The sequence below is a fragment of the Panthera pardus genome, unplaced genomic scaffold (assembly GCF_024362965.1).
Source record: "Panthera pardus isolate Hobbes unplaced genomic scaffold, ASM2436296v1 HiC_scaffold_6, whole genome shotgun sequence".
NCBI classification, from domain to species: Eukaryota; Metazoa; Chordata; class Mammalia; order Carnivora; family Felidae; genus Panthera; species Panthera pardus.
The window spans coordinates 84,549,994-84,566,424 of record NW_026526991.1 but is presented as its reverse complement, the minus strand read 5'-3'; the positions used below and the strand labels follow the sequence as shown (position 1 = coordinate 84,566,424).

Below are 16,431 nucleotides of genomic sequence, written 5' to 3'. Positions count from 1 at the left end.
CTGTGGATCTTCCTGTGTCTGCACATGTTCAACATCCTCTTGCTTTCCCCATGGTTTGCATTATTAAAAAGCTTTGACATGGCTCATCAGAGCTGGCTGCTGTGTTCCAGACAGGTTCCTGTCAAAACAAACTCAGTATACTGGGGAACAGAGGCCAGGCCAGTTGAATTCAAAGAACATTACCTAAATCCCTCTGTATATTTTGCCTCTTTAAAAATGCCATGATTATGACTTGTCTGTCTCTTTGTTTTATAATTTGTACTGTTTTTTATGTTACAATTGTGACCAACCCCTCTTTTCCTGAATCATAAGACTATATCACCAAATGACCGACTTGGATATTTAATACCACTGTGCTCAGAAAAGGCTCTGTTTAAGTACCTAGCTGTTTGAGATTCCTGTCAACTGAATACAGATGAAAAGGAAAGGGGGAGGCTCATCACAGGGGTTCTGTTGATAACACTTCATTTAACATATTTCAGTTTAGCAACACGGACTGCAAAAAAGAAAACTACTTTATTTAAAATGACAGGGCGACTCTGTTATATTCACTGTACATATGTCCCACCCAGGAAGTGATGATAATGATAATGGGTACATTTACAGTTTAACTCTATGGGGTGATTCTTCTCAAATGAAGTCACCTCTCGAGTATGACACATCCATATCACATCTTAAAGGCTCACAAAATTGCTATTTCACAGATATTGAAATACCAGAGAGAGAGAGGTGTTCAACAGCTATTCAACAAAACACAAAGCAGGTGTACAGAGCAAGGTATTAGGGAAATTCTAGCATTTAATTGATATGCCAAACAGTGTTTAAAGCATAAGAATAGAAAATGGGCAATTTAAATGTGGTTATAATTAGCTGAGGCTAACACCCCCTTCTGTTCTGAAGTTTTGGGGAAAATGAGATATGTAAAAAGCATCACGTTCAACAGTTTCACAATGGATCTGTGATTTTATCTGTTCTTACATTTATAGATGAATGGCAGTTCCTCTCTTATTAATACTAGTGAAGCACTCTGGATTATTCAGAGATACCACATTCAGAGATGAATTCCAGCCCAGGGTAGTCAATAAAGATTATTTGTGATCTTGACCTGAAAAGGTCTAAGAATACATCAAATACTAGCATTCTAGGAACTTTTACATATTGGAATTTACATCTCTAGCAACTACTACTGCACAAAAGTTTTTGTGGCCAGATAAAATGTAAAAAAATATGAAATGAAGTCAACAATTATATTGACCAGTATTTTTCAAACCTTTCATCATGGAAGTACTCCTGTGAAGGTCTTGGTCCATTTAAAACTTACAAAATCTCTTTGATTTCATTTGCTTTCTCTTTAAAGAATGTGTTTCCCATAATATTAAAAATAATGTTTTTACAGTTAGTGTTAGTGGTGTTTCAACTTGATTGTGGTTACACTGTGTGCGGACTTTGGTATTCAGCCTTTTCCCCCAGATAGCATTACAGAACACGATCTCAAAGTTAGCAAAAAGCTTTATTTCCCACATCTCCTGTTCAAACTAATTTTCAATTAAGATGAATCATGATTATCCTCGGATTTCTCATGTTCCCAACATAATGCTAATCTTGTATGTGTACCATGGTTTGTGACTCACGGTATTTAGCTACAAAATTCTACCCTGTAGATGAGTGTGTACTGATGTAATGCTTATTTGATAGCATGGAACTATGTGATTGGTACCATTACAGCAAAAAAAATAGATGCCCTAATAAGAGTCATTGGCAATTCGGGCATCACTAACACAAACACCTGGCCACCAAATCAGAAAAGATCTTCATTACTGCACTTGAGAAAGAAGATCAGATAACAATACAGTTTCGCTTCTTGCTTCTGAATTTGAAGCACTATTTATAAGGATATTGCAGCTGAAAGAATCTGATTGTGTCTGATCAGCTGGCTAGGACTGTTTCTGTCTTGTTGGAAAATATTTCTTTCCCTTGTCATAACTCCCAGGTGCTACTGCTGAGCAAATGGGAACATCACTGCTAGAAGTATTTGAAAAGAACAAAAAAGAATTGATTCAGACAATTTACGTGCTCCTGTCATCGATAGAGACACAACTGTGACCAAGGAGTATGACTAGGGTCATAGCAAAGGTAAAAGAAAAGCACCCAGGAGTTCTGTCTTGTCACCAGCTTTTCAAACTAACTATTCTTGGTTGTTGCAGGCAATATACAAGTTTTCATCAAATGCCAAGAGACATTTCATAGTATTTGCAAGTTGCTCTTGTAATTTTCCCAAGAGGTGGCTACTTTTACAATGGCAAATCACTTAACATGTAAAATTCAGATAGCACATCTATGACATATGAGACTTTCTTGGTAGCATGGAATTGTAAGTCTATTTATTACCAACAATTGTGTGAGTGGTGTGTGAAATTGAGTAAAAATGTTCTTCCTCCTAATATAACTATTTTAAGGCTGACATTGAGTCTATTATTTTTAAGGGAAATCATTTTTTCTTACAAAACAAATGTTACCAAGAGATCAGTTACTATCACACAGGAAAGGCTATCTAGGTTTTTAAAAGACTGCAACAAGTAATTCAGAAAGTCATTTAGGTAAGGAAATATGTTGGTGTAAAAATGAAAGTCACTAATACATTAATGCATCCTGTGACAAAATGCTAAACTATACACAAATCAATTTAAACAGTTGTTAAGGAATTTAAACAGAGCAGCAATTCTGTCTATGAGATTTAAGGACCAATATGGCTAAACAATAACTTAACTAAATAATTTTCCTTAATATGAAAAGTGGAAGTATTTGTAAAATTTCCTTGAAATGGGATCTCTTGTACACAAAAGTTCATAATTTCATACTTTCATTCAGTTATTTACCAATATTTAGCAATAAGCTAGCTGTGAAGACACAGCAAGGACACAAGAATATCTCTGAAGAGCTAAATATATTTCTTTTTGTTGGTTAATGAAAAGAATGGTCCTGGAGTAGAATCCAGAGCGGTGGGGACAATTTTTAAAGAGAGAAGTGTACATGTACTAAAAAGGATTTTATGTAACACATGAGAAATTAAAAAAAAAAACTGCTGATGACCTTAATTTTCTAACCATTGGCAAAATAGTTTTCTTGGCTTTTGCCTAATAATATCAAGGCATTAAAAAAAAAAGAAAGAAAAATTAACCAATGACAATATGTCAGGTATTAATGAAAACAGTTCATAAGCAGTAAGTTCAAGGACATATAACTCAACAAGCAACACTACCCATATTCTCCAATGCAGATTTTGAAGAGACCAGATTTCTTTTTGTGTTTTCATATTTACAGAATGCGATTCCTGTTTGCAGTTTTTTTAGAGGTTCATTGTGAACCCTCTAAAGGTTTCTTTATCATTTAATATTATAAATAATTATGTTCCTAGGCAGCAGCTCAAAGCTCAGTACAGCACTCGTACAACACCACAGGCAGGTCAGGTGACCTTTCTCCAATTCTCCTCTCTCTGGTGCTGAGGACAGACAAAGTGATATGTCTGTCATACGCCATTACCATTAGAACAGAATCTTGTTCTTTTATTACAACTGAACTCCGCCAGATTTCTCAGCAGGAATGCTAAGTGAAATCAATGTCTTGGATTTCCAGGCTGAGCTTGGAGGTCACAGCCACTCTATCATTTCTCAGCATTATCCTTTCTCGTGCGCACACACACTCCCCAAGCCTCCAACTGGCACACAGCAGATTGAAAACAGCATGCATCAGAGGACTCATGCTGTACAATTTTACAGTCTTTTGGAGCCCCCTCCTTTTGATTCCCCCCTTCCATTTTTTGCAAATTGCAAATAAGTTTTGTTTGTGTCCTTCTCTAGAGTTGTGAGTCAAAGGCAAAGGCACACCTAGGAAGAAGGGCAGGCAATAAAACCCAGAGAACATGGCTGATTTTTGACAGCTGCCAATAAGATCATTTTCCTTACATCATCACTTGGATGTGGCTGACAATTCCATTGTTCCAAACAATAAATATATCTTCAACATAAACCATCAATTTGGTTTATGTCAGATAGGTATACAGACACATAAAGCCCATTCATAAAATAATTCCATTGTATAGTAAAATAGACCAATAAAACACACAGAAAATGCCCAAAGGACACTAAGAACTGATTGTTTAAAAATATAAACAGAACAATAAATGATGGCTATTCTAATAAATAAAATAGCTTTGTGAAGTGAAAATGTTTATAATGCCATGTATAAATGTCAGTTTCATGCTGCAAGAAACTAAATTCATGTATTGAAATGGGTCCTCTTTATTTACTATTGGTTGTATCTTTTTGGCCATGTTCTTCATTAAAATGACAACAGTAATATTTATTGGTCGGACTATTTTTAATGCACTAAACTTTACTGCTGAGCTAAAACACAAGCACATTTAAGACATCTTTTCTGACAATAAGAGTGGTTGTAGACAGCGTGCTAGAGGACATATTTTTATTAAATCATGTTATTACCTAAAAAGAGGCACTTTACTGGTTGGTTAAACTTTTAATGTCTTTTACACAATTGCAAATGGGAAGAAACACAATATCTACTACTTTCTTAAACTTTACCTGATAAAAAATTCAAGCAGGCTAGTTTTTAAAAAGTTACACTGAGTTTTAAAGATAAGCCACAAAATATATTTTAAAATTATGTATAATCATAGGTATAGAAACACAATCCACTTTTTCACTTGTACTGAAAAATGGAGGTTTATGAAACTGTAGAAAGTGGCAGAGGATTATCACTGAGATGGATAATAAGTCTGCTTTGCAACTGGTATATAGGGTTGTATAGGATTCTATGAGTGTCTAGAACCATAGAACTCATAAAGTAGTGTTCTAGTCTTGGCAAAACAAACGTTCAATCACTTTTGCATTTGCCATGGTTACCTAAAAAAAGTATCACTGTGACAACTGCTCAGTAAACATTTGAACGGATGGATGAATGAATGAATGAACAGATGCATAAATGGATGAGGCTGATTGATATCAAAAGCCTCCTGATTATTTGAGTAAGTAAATTAGGGAGAAGATAATAATGACAAAAAGTTATTCTAGAGGTAATAAAGAGAGCCCACTAGTTATTTACAAGTGAACTATCTAGTCTAAAATCATAATATGAAATGTCATAATGTAAGCATCATTATGAAACATGGTATGAAATCACATTAATAAATCAAGGGGAAAAAACAGAGAATAATATCTCACGGAATTATTTGTGTGTGACGGTGACTATGCTGCTACAGCTATTTATTTTACTCAAAATTAGCCCATACATGCAATATATTAAAATTGCTGGTCCATGAAGACCTCAAAATATCACTGCTTTAAAATTAAATTTTAGTTAACGAATGTTATAATTATTATCAAATTTTGAAAAATATGCTCTTCTCTGATTATAAAGAAAAGCAGTCCAGATCTTGGGTGTACATTAGGCACAGAACATGCCAAGTTCATTACACGGCTGAAATAGTTCTTTTTTTTTTTTTTTTTTAACATTTATTTATTTTTGAGACAGAGAGAGACAGAGCATGAACGGGGGAGGGGCAGAGAGAGAGGGAGACACAGAATCGGAAGCAGGCTCCAGGCTCTGAGCCATTAGCCCAGAGCCTGACGCGGGGCTCGAACTCAACGGACCGCGAGATCGTGACCTGAGCCGAAGTCGGATGCTCAACGGACTGAGCCACCCAGGTGCCCCTGAAATAGTTCTTAAAGGGTGCACTTGTACATTTCCCAATATCACAGCAGTGTGTACAATAATTTGAACTATATGTTTGCACATATTATGGGTGAATCATGGTCTAGGTTCCTTGTCCAGGTTAAGTTGTGCTTTCAAGTGTATTTACCTCTTAATAATACGGAAAAGGTCCTTAAGAGTTTGGGGAAGATGGAGGCTGGAGTAGACTTTCCCAACTGATCCCTTCTCCTTCTCAATTCACCTTCTGAATTAATACACTAACTGTGAAAGGTATCTGTCAGGGTACTAGAATAGGATTAAAAATAAATTCTTAGAGTTTCTTTCTCTTTCAATACTTTTTAATTTTTTTCTCTGTTTATTCTTTTGCTCTTTAGTTATTTCCAATATGGCATTTGGGAAATGGAGAACACAAACAATATTCTAGCTAATTCAGCAAAAGTTGTTATTTTGGGGGTAAATTAACTGGGTCAGTTTTCTACTTAACATTTTCTAATAGAAAATATGTGTTGTTACTTCCCTAAGTAATCTCAGGAAAAACATACTTATGGTCACTCTTCTGTCTTCCTTCACAGAAAGTATAATGTATTCACATATCCTCATCTAAGACCTTAAGATCTTACAAACACAAAACATTTCAGCTTCAAAGTTTTCTGCTTCTCTCTCCTAAGACAAAGAACAGCTTATTTGAATCCTCTTCCTGCCAATCCTTTTTCCATGTTCTCTCAAGAAATGTTTCCTTAGTTCCCAAAAGAAAACTATTTCTAAATAGTCCTACTTCTAACACTATTATTATCTTTATATCTTTCATGAAAATCTTATTGGATGGATGATATATCTAGAATTATATCCATACTGCACCACATTATAGCAGTTATTGATATTTAAATAAAACATTTTCTGTATGCCCTATCTGTACTCCTATTTTAAGGTCTATTTCGGTTGCCCTTTTTTGGGGGGGAAAACCCCTCCCAGGATATCTCACTGAAAGCAGGGTGTTTGTCCTAATAACTTCCAATGCATTTTATCTGTTACTCTTTATAAGGCTTTGATTCATTTATAAGGCTTCATTTCATAGAGTATGGGTATTTATTTGATACGACTGTAAGCCACTGGAGTACAGCATATCTAATAAATCTGTGCATCACTCACATTTCCAACTCTGGCTACCAATGCATGTTTGTTGAATAAATGCATGGCTCAATGTATGTATGTTATTGATCCTTATTGATCCTACCAGACTCTTAGCTCCTTGAAGACCCAGTGGTTAACCCAACTGCTGGCACATAATATTCAATAAATGCCATTGAATGAAAAGTAAAGCTGTCAATTGCAAGACAGGTAGCTTCTGCAAAGGGGTACCTTGCTTTTGGGTGGTGGACTGTTTGTGCTCTTGTCTGTGTGAATGCTGGTAGGAGATACAGCAGCACCGAGGTTGCTTTGGGGAATGCCTGGGAGCTTTCCTCCTGGAGATACCTGCATTGCAGCTAGCTGGGCAGCATATAACTGCTACAGAAGAAACAGGGGAGAGAAAGAAAAAGAGAGAGAGAGAGAAAAAAAAATGACTATCAGTGATAAAATAAATGCACCTCTCAGAAAGTACCTGTATTCAGATGTGGTAGTTTTCCTGTGAGGATTCTTGTTTACCGCCTGGAACATTTAAAGAAAAAAATTGTCATCTCAACGTTCATGACTTACTTCTCTGGGGAGAAATGACAGATACTACATAGAAAGGATTTCAGCTTTAGGATGTCCAGGGACTGCAAACAAATAACAGTCATTCATATTTACTTTTTCTCAATGGTAGGGAAGACAAGTATATCATAACATTTGGTCAAGACCTCTTTTTGCTCTATTTTAAAATGTACACAGTGTGTTATAAAAGAATGCAGCTTCATATACAAAGTAATTTTCTTACGATTCATATTGGTTCTGTTTTGTTTTGTTTTGTTTTACTTGTTGAAATGGGGACCTGTAACAATTCTTTTTCTAATCATTAGTTGTATAGAAATACAAAAACAGCCATTGAGAGGGAATGGAAGGAGAGTATTTCAAGAACACTATCTGGTCAGTCTACCTACATTGATAAAATTAACTGGATGCTTGCCAGAAATCCACTTTATGTCATGATATATAAACACAGACAAACCTGAAATTATCTTGAGGATTAGGGTTTTAAGGAATACTGTCTGAAACATGCCCTCTTCCACTAAGCCACTGCATAGTCATTCTGATTAAATAACCAGTAAAATATTCTTCAAAAAATCAAATTAATAATAAGAAAATTTCATTTTGATAATAATTGCCATATGATATAGTATCTTAAAACAAGGAGACTGTTTTAGATTCAAATAGTCACATCAAATGTCTGGATTAATTCTCTTTTCACCTCCACTTAGTGTGTGAAAATTTTAAGATCTGGATAGAAAAGATGTGCATGTGTGTACAGTGTGTGTGTGTGTGTGTATGCAAGTTAGAACTTCTGTAATAAAAAGACTGGTACTAAAGAAAGAAGCTCTCAAGGGAAAGTATTGTGACATAGTTTATCTTGATTTTTCTCCACAAGAGAAAATTCAAGGGATAAAACTGCTCAGCATAAGCCAGAGACCTTGATAAGCTGGGGGGGGGGGGTCCTCTCTAGAAACAAAACTTTGAAACCTGAGGACAGGCATATATTTACACGAAAACACACATACATTGTTCACAGTTTCCAGATACTATGGTCTAAATGAAACAGAGCATTAAAACTATTGATAAAATTATGTTTTTATTATGCCAACTAATGCAAGATACATTCCAGATACAGAAACACCAGAGGAATAAATTTATACTATCAATAATGATTGTCCCTTCTTCCCAAGTGTGTGTGTGTGTGTGTGTGTGTGTGTGTGTGTGTGCGTGTTTGTGTACACGCGCATTGGAATAATTATATTATTCTTTATTTCAGTCAGTGAGAAAGAAAAGACTTAATTAGTAAGTCTTAGACTGCATAAAGAGTAAAAGGATATGACGTCAAATACAATGACTGGGAGTTTATCATTTTTTTAAAATATCAGAATTTATCCACTTTCCACACTTGTGTTAAAAACCTTTGCGTTATATCCTATAATTCAAAAAAGTAGTTTTTTCTCTCCTCACCCTAAACTCTTCATGAAGTTATTAAGAAAACAACCAATATCCCAAGATACCACTATGCAAATTTAAATTTTGTCCAGTAAAATACATGTATCAAATTACATATACTGAATTAAAAAATATTTTAAAAATTATCTGGATTGCTATATATTATAAATTTAATACTGGGTTATATATTATATCCTTGTCTTTAAAAATTATTCCAGTGGGTATTATGCTGAGAGGCTAACAATACATATTACTGGTTTGTACACACAAAATATAAGATTGTTTCATAACTACTAGAGATTGACATGGGACATTTTAACATCTGTCGATAAACAAATGTGAACAAAATAATTATTCGAGATTTTAATTTGATTATTAAAGAATTATTTCATAATTTGAAAAAATATTGACTATTTGAGTTATTTAGATAATTAAATAGATGAACCAGTCACTCATAAAAGGTGACTCAATGTTCAAATATTAATCTCTACAGACAAACAACTTGCAAAGAAGTATAAGAGCTACCATTGAAAATACAAGTATAAATATACTCTGAAACACTTTATTGAATGTAAAGGTTGGAGGTGACATACATTTGGAGTAAAGAATATCATAGACATTCTTTCATTATTCAAATAAATGTATTTATTTTATCTTTTTAAATATGAAATTAAGGTTTATCTTAATTAAAGTGTCCTAGGAAATGCTTCTGAGTGGAAAAAGTAAAAACCCTAAATTTTTAAAATAGGTGGACCCATTTAAATATTTTTATAATAACAGTATGGTATCATCTACCTTACTGGTACTTGCATATAATATAGAGATTTAAAGTAATTTATAATGAAAATAAAATGTCAGGAGCTACTAGTCAATCAGAGTATGGTTAACATTAGGTAGCTGTTCATTTCTTTCAATCTCCCATATCCCCTTCCTCATATTTGGCTTTCTCCTACTTAACCAAGGTTTGGAAGTAGGAATTATCTATTTCCAATACTTTTTATTTTGTGTGAAATATACGTGCTTCTTACATCTTATAGAAGCATAAAAAGGCCTCAAGTCTTAGGGGATCTAACACACTTCAAGTCTGCACAGATAAAATAAACCAGGAATTTTAATACTTCTGGGTCCTAATTTGGACCTAATTCACAAGTTAAAAGGAAATTTCAGTAGTTTTAAAGAAGCTGACAGTGTTCCTCATAGTTGGCTACTATGTAAGGGTGGGCAACTGGCAAAAAAGAAAAAAACAATGCTGCTGTGACTTATTTTAATTCTATCTTTCAAAAAATTTAAGTTCACCTGTCCATGCATTAAAATGTATGTGCTGGCTAATTTTAAAACAAGGGAATTAAGACACAATTATTAATTTATTTCACTTCTTACATGTTCTTGAAGCAAAATCAAGAATAATACAGAACCACTGGTTGATCTTGTTGACAGGGAAGGGTTACAGAATCTAGTGGCAACCAGAAGGCCATCTGAAGTAGTAAGCATCCTGTGAACTATAGAGCCCACTCCCTTATTGTAGACACCTCAATAATTGTGTATCTATATGTTTTTTTTTAAGTTTATTTATTTTGATAGAGAAAGAGAGCATGAACAAGGGAAGGGCAGAGAGGGAGAAGGAAGGGGGGGAGAGAGAGAGAGAAAGAGAGAGAGAGAGAGAGAGAGAGAGAGAGAGAGAGAGAGAATTCCAAGCAGGCTCCACACTGTCGGTGCAGAGCCTGAAGTAGGGCTTGAACTTACAAACTGTGAGATCATGACCTGAACTGAAACCAAGAGTCAGACATTTAACCGACTGAGCCATTCAGGCACCGCTATCTATATATTAAGTATATAAATTTTTTAAACAAAAACTTGGCTAACATTTTTCTTTAAAAGACTGCAGATAAAACCAGAGTTATATACAAGATGTATTATGATAAATATACTTTTATGAAAAGCAGTTAAGTTGTTCTAAACATCAGAAAGAAATTGAGAGATCCTAAACACAAAAAGCTAAAGCTTAAAGAGAACACTCATTTCATGAAGTTAACCAGACTAACAGAATAACTGTTTTGCCTTGCAGAATAACTTTACTGTTATCTTGAAACTCTTGTTTTAAGCTCTAAAATTCTCCAACTACACAGATCATTAGGTTTTCCACTCTTTATATTACTTAAAATATTGTGTTCCTATTCCCTTTCCCTTCCTTCATCCCTATACCTAATTCAATGATTTTTTAAGAAAAAATTCATATAAAATAAAAATCATATAAAATAAAAAATCACATAATCAGTGGAATCTATCCATTGATTACTTAGTGTCTTTTTGGGGCTCATGTGTCCATACGTGTATACACACACACACACACACACACACACACACAAGTAGCTCGCTTTTATTTCAACTTGCTCCATAAACACACATTCTTTGTTTCTTTAGCTCTTTCAAGGACGCATGGTTTTCTACTTCTAGTGTACTTCTACTGGAACAGTTAAAAGTAGGATAAACCTCACTAATAGCAGTTCTGAACTAGTGACCTTGGGCAAGTAAACCCAGCCACAGTTCCTTCATCTGCAAATTCAGGATAAATAAAACTGAGCTTATCGGGTTGATGTGAGAGATAAATCACATAGTGAGTATCAAATACTCAGAAAAACACATGGCAAAGAATCCTTAACCAGTAAGTAACAGTTCTAATTATTAAGCAATTAATTATACCAAGAAAGAAACTAACAAGGTAATATATATGTGCTGACTTCCTACTATATACTCTGGACTGTGCCAAGTACAGTGGAGGATACAAAGCATGCTTATGCATAGTCTCTTCCCTAAATCAAGATTGGTAAACATAAAACAATGAGCATGTAAGTGTACTATAACTGTATGCCACTTTTAAAGTTGTGAAGGCAAAGGAAATGAGTCAGTATGATCTCATGTGTTTTCATAGAAGAGATATAGCTAAGCTAGGAATAAAAAAGGAGGTGGCATTCTAGGAAGGGAGAACAGTTTAAAGGCACAGGAGCAGGAATGAGGTAGTTGAGCCAAGGGAATACAGAAGATGGTGTGGAACAGTGAATGGCAGAAAAGACAGTGACTAATTGAGTGCACACCCTGTGAAGAGTAAACCAGTGCTGGGTTTGTAGGCTAGTTCACCTTATAGAAGATCTTGAAATAAAGACAAAGTTTAAATTTAGTATGTAGGCAAGAGAAAGCCACTGGATTTTTGAAAGCAATATATGTGATGTTTTAAACTAGAATAAAGATAAGACAAGGTAGAAGTTATGCGGTTATTAAAATTTAGGAGCGATAATTTTTTTAAAGTTTATTTATTTTGAGAGAGAGAGAGATAGAGCGTGCATGCACATGAGCAAGCAGGGGAGGGGCAGAGACAAAGGGAGAGGGAGAATCAGAAGCAGGCTCCGTGCTGAGCCTGACACGGGGCCTGAACTTGCAAACCCTGAGATGATGACCGGAGCTGAAACCAAGAGTCAGATGCTTAACAGACCGAGCCACCTTGGTGCCCCAGTAATAATTTTAATGATAACTTGAGTTGAAGTAACAGTTGTGGAAGTGAAGATGAAAAAAATAAAACCAAGTTCATAGCATAGTGGACACATAAATGACTACAAATTAACTGGGGAAAAGAAAAGAAAAATGAAAGAGAAGAACAGAATGTACAGTATAATTTATATAGTCTTTACTTCATAGATAGAATATGTAAGTATTCACCTATCACATATTCTCATTTGTATATATAATCATTATACTATCTTGTAAGACAGCTAAAACACATGCATTTTCTTCTTTAGTTTTTGAAAAAAACAAAAAAGAACTAAGTCATACAGATTTCCCTATAATTCATATCCTGATATGGAAAATGCTAGAGCCATTCCATCATGGGCTTTCCCTAAGGTATAGCTCATTAAATATTTTTTTAAATATTAAGGGTATGATGTACTGTATCTATAACAACATGACCTTGAATTATATTTATCTTAGTTAAACTCAACCAGTATTATTTTTTCCTGTAATGTACTACATGTACCAAAGCACTACTAGGCAGTGGGCTGATAGTTCATTAGTAGGCATTCTTCCTGTTGAACTACAGTGTGGGGTCAAAACAAAAATCTGACAGGATGATGACAAACAGATATTTTAACCTGTGCCAATGAATTGTTGCTAATTTCAGGGAAAACAGTACAGTTGTGTTTGGACAACTTGGCCTTTAAACCACCAGTAGATACAATTGTATTTTCTTACAAAGGTAGCCATTTCTACACAGTTATCCTAAACTAGAGGTTGGTACTCAGTGAAAGGGGTGGAGAAATTCCACAAAACAGATTATTAAATTCTAAGGTAGACTATTTGATTGCTTCCTTGAGATCATAAAATTTTGCCACTTTTTCTTAATAGATTCTTTCCCCCAAATTGTTAAAATTACAACTTCACCTATTGTTGCTACTAACTACCATCTGGAGTATTTGGATTGAAAGTATTATGCACTGACAAAAATATCTATCACTGGTTGGTCCCTCAAACCATTTACTGACTAGTAAACTCCTTGAAGGCAAGGATTTTGTCTCTATTATTTAATGCTTTCTCAGGAAGTCCTAAAGGCAAGGAAAATTAGAAATGAATAAAGGCATAAATGAACTGCATAAAAGAAGACGATTAATTTTCAACAAACATAAACCTCTGGTACATATTTAATATATATTTAATAATGGCAGTAACTTTTTGTGAAAGACCTTTTAAAAACCTGGAAGGAAAGACAATGTTTTTACTACTTGAGGAATTAGAGAAAAGATATAACAGTGATGTTGATAAAACTTCCCATTCATCCATTTATTTCATTTACTTACAGGGACAAAGAAACAGTGCATTTCAAAACCTTATCAGCATAGGAACAAAATATAGTATAACATACTTGCTGTAGTCATAATTATAAGAGTAAATGAATAAGTCAATGTGGAATTTTGAACCAAAAAATTGATAAAGATTATAAGAAAAAAGTTAATACCTTAAAAAAAATAGAACCAAGCATTTAAGCATATAGATACTCTTAACTGTTTTGGAAAAGACAAATAGGAAATGCCTTCTTTCTGATAAAGGGATATACACTATTTACTCACTGAATCCTAAATATTTATTATTCAGAGAATAAACAGGTATTTAGCAGGGTCTATGGTTGTTACATAGAAAATGTTCTTTGGGATCCTTTCCTCTTGGTTAGTTCAAGAGATCCTTTGATCTTCGTTAGATTCTTTTCTCTTGGTTAATTTTCTTTCTATTTTTTTCTTCATTTTTTATTTGAGAGAGAAAAAGCATGCGTGCCAGCCAGGGAAAGGGGCAGAGGGAGACAGAGAGAATCTTAAGCAGGCTCCATGCTCAGCACAGAGCCCAACATGGGGCTCAATTCCATGTCCCCGGGATCATGACCTGAGCCAAAAGCAAGAGTCAGTCGCTGAACAGACTGAGCCATCCAGGCACCCCTCAAAGCTTAAATTTCATTTGAAATGGGATCTATTTTCATATCTCCCTTTTGTGTGCCCAATCTAAATAAAGGTACAGGAGACAGGGAGGACACCACATACTGGCAATTACTCAGGAGCCAGTAGCAAATGATGGTGAATGGTTTCATCCAATTGCCTTACTTTCCTTTACTACAGGCATGGATTAGGACATGGGGACATTCTTTGGGAAAATAGTGCAAAATAAGTCACATTCACCATTCTCTCTCCACCTTTACCTTCCCTTTATCTGACTCCCTACATCTCTCCTCCCCATATCACAAACGTCATCATATTAGGTAGGAGAGCTGGGTACAAAAAGCATTTAATGAAAAAAAAATAAAATTATGACTGAAAATGTTGTCTTTTCTAAATGCTATGTAGTAAAACATACTGATTCTTTCAGTAAATTTGTAAACATTTACATTGCTATTATCTGAATGAGGAGTGCTAACAGACGGCACAACGATTTCATATAATTTTTGCTAAATTGTTTAAAATTATTTCTATAAATAGAATCATTTTCTCCAAATGAAATATCATACAAACACCAAAAAATAAGAGAGAGAAAAAAGAGGTATACTATACAAATGAATTTAACATATTTTTAATATTTAATCAAATGAGACCAATAAGGTTGTTTTAATTTACCCTGAGAACATAAATAGGCATTGGGATGAAAGTTGAAGTCCTTTAATCAGCCTTGAGGGTCAAGAAAGCCCTCACTCAGAAATAAGTAGTAGTCACTTCTAAACTCTCACATACACAAACATGTATAAACCTAAGTTTTTAAAAAGAACATCACAGAACTAAAAACCCCCTGATTAATAGTCCCTTGAAGTTCAAATATATGTACAGAAATGGCAGAACATTTTGATCTTAAGTGCAGGGACTGAAATCTGGCAACAAAAATTAACATACATACAATGTGTTAACTACTTGGATTAGAGATTTTCAAATGTATGTGTTGTCATTTACTATGATTTAAAAAATAGGTAAACGTGTACTTCTAAAGTTTAAATCAAACTTAAAAGATGTGCGTTAGATCTGATGTGTAAGAAAAGCATTTGTTTGTTTTTTAAGGGAAGAAACAAGGAGTAACATTTGTGAGGAAAAAATTCAGAAAGCAATTTCAAGGCTCCATAAGTGTTATCTTTATAGCTTAATTTCAGCTTCTTAATGTAACTTAAATGTGGAGTTTAAAGAGAAACTAATGTACTGGAGAAAATCTTTCAAAACATATCAGCATGTTTCAATGTGAATAAATTTGCATTGCACATTATTTTTCATAATGTTTCTTCACAGAAAATTATCAAAGCAACTTGAGTTTAAACATGGGACTTCTTTCCCTAACATTGTCAGCTCTTCTTTCTGATGTTATCCAAGTATATTGCAAGAAAAATAGGATAGGTCTTAAATTTGCTGGATCCCAGGGCAAAAGTGCAAAGAGAAACTCACATGGCAAATTTATAAAAACTTACAATTTACAAATTAATCTAATGAAGTATTTAATAAAATGTTTCATTCTCCCATCCTGACAAACATACCTTCAAAATACCAGAATGCAAATGAAAACCACAAGGATGGCTGTTATAAAAATACTAGAAAATAACAAATGTTGGCAAGAATGTGTAAGAATCAGGACCTTGCTGGTTGCTGGTGGGAATGTAAAATGGCGTAGTCACTATGGAAAACAGTATGGTAGTTCCTCTAAAAACTATATAGGATTAGCATATGATCCAGCAAACCCACTTCTGGGTATATACCCAAAATAATTGAAATCAGAGAGTATAATAGATATTTGTACACCTGTGTTCAGAGCAGCAGTGGTCACAATAGACAAAAGGTTGAAGAAACCCAAGTGCCCATCAATGGAGGGAGGGATAAACAAAGTGCGTTATAAACATACAGTGGAATATTATTCAGCCTTAAAAACAAAGGGAATTCTGGGGCACCCGGGTGGCTCATTCGGTTGAGCATCCTACTTGTACTCAGGTCATGATCTCATGGTTTGTGAGTTCAAGCCCTGCATCAGGCTCACTGCTCTCAGCGCATAGCCTGCTTCAGATCCTCTGTCTCCCTCTCTCTCTCT

At 34.6% G+C, this 16,431-nt stretch overlaps 1 protein-coding gene across 21 annotated transcripts in view; it reads right to left on the bottom strand.

The window, feature by feature from the left end:
* The window catches only part of SOX5 (SRY-box transcription factor 5), a 1,011,059-nt gene that overhangs the window by 66,863 nt on the left and 927,765 nt on the right, over window positions 1–16,431 (bottom strand). For 19 of the 21 annotated variants that reach the window (XM_019452504.2, XM_019452503.2, XM_019452501.2 and 16 more), the window contains one exon: window positions 7,087–7,233. The exons of the other annotated variants lie outside the window; for them this stretch is intronic. In XM_019452504.2, coding sequence (XP_019308049.1) covers window positions 7,087–7,233 — 147 coding nt within the window. The remainder of the gene's footprint in view (window positions 1–7,086; window positions 7,234–16,431) is intronic. 21 annotated transcript variants of the gene reach the window in all.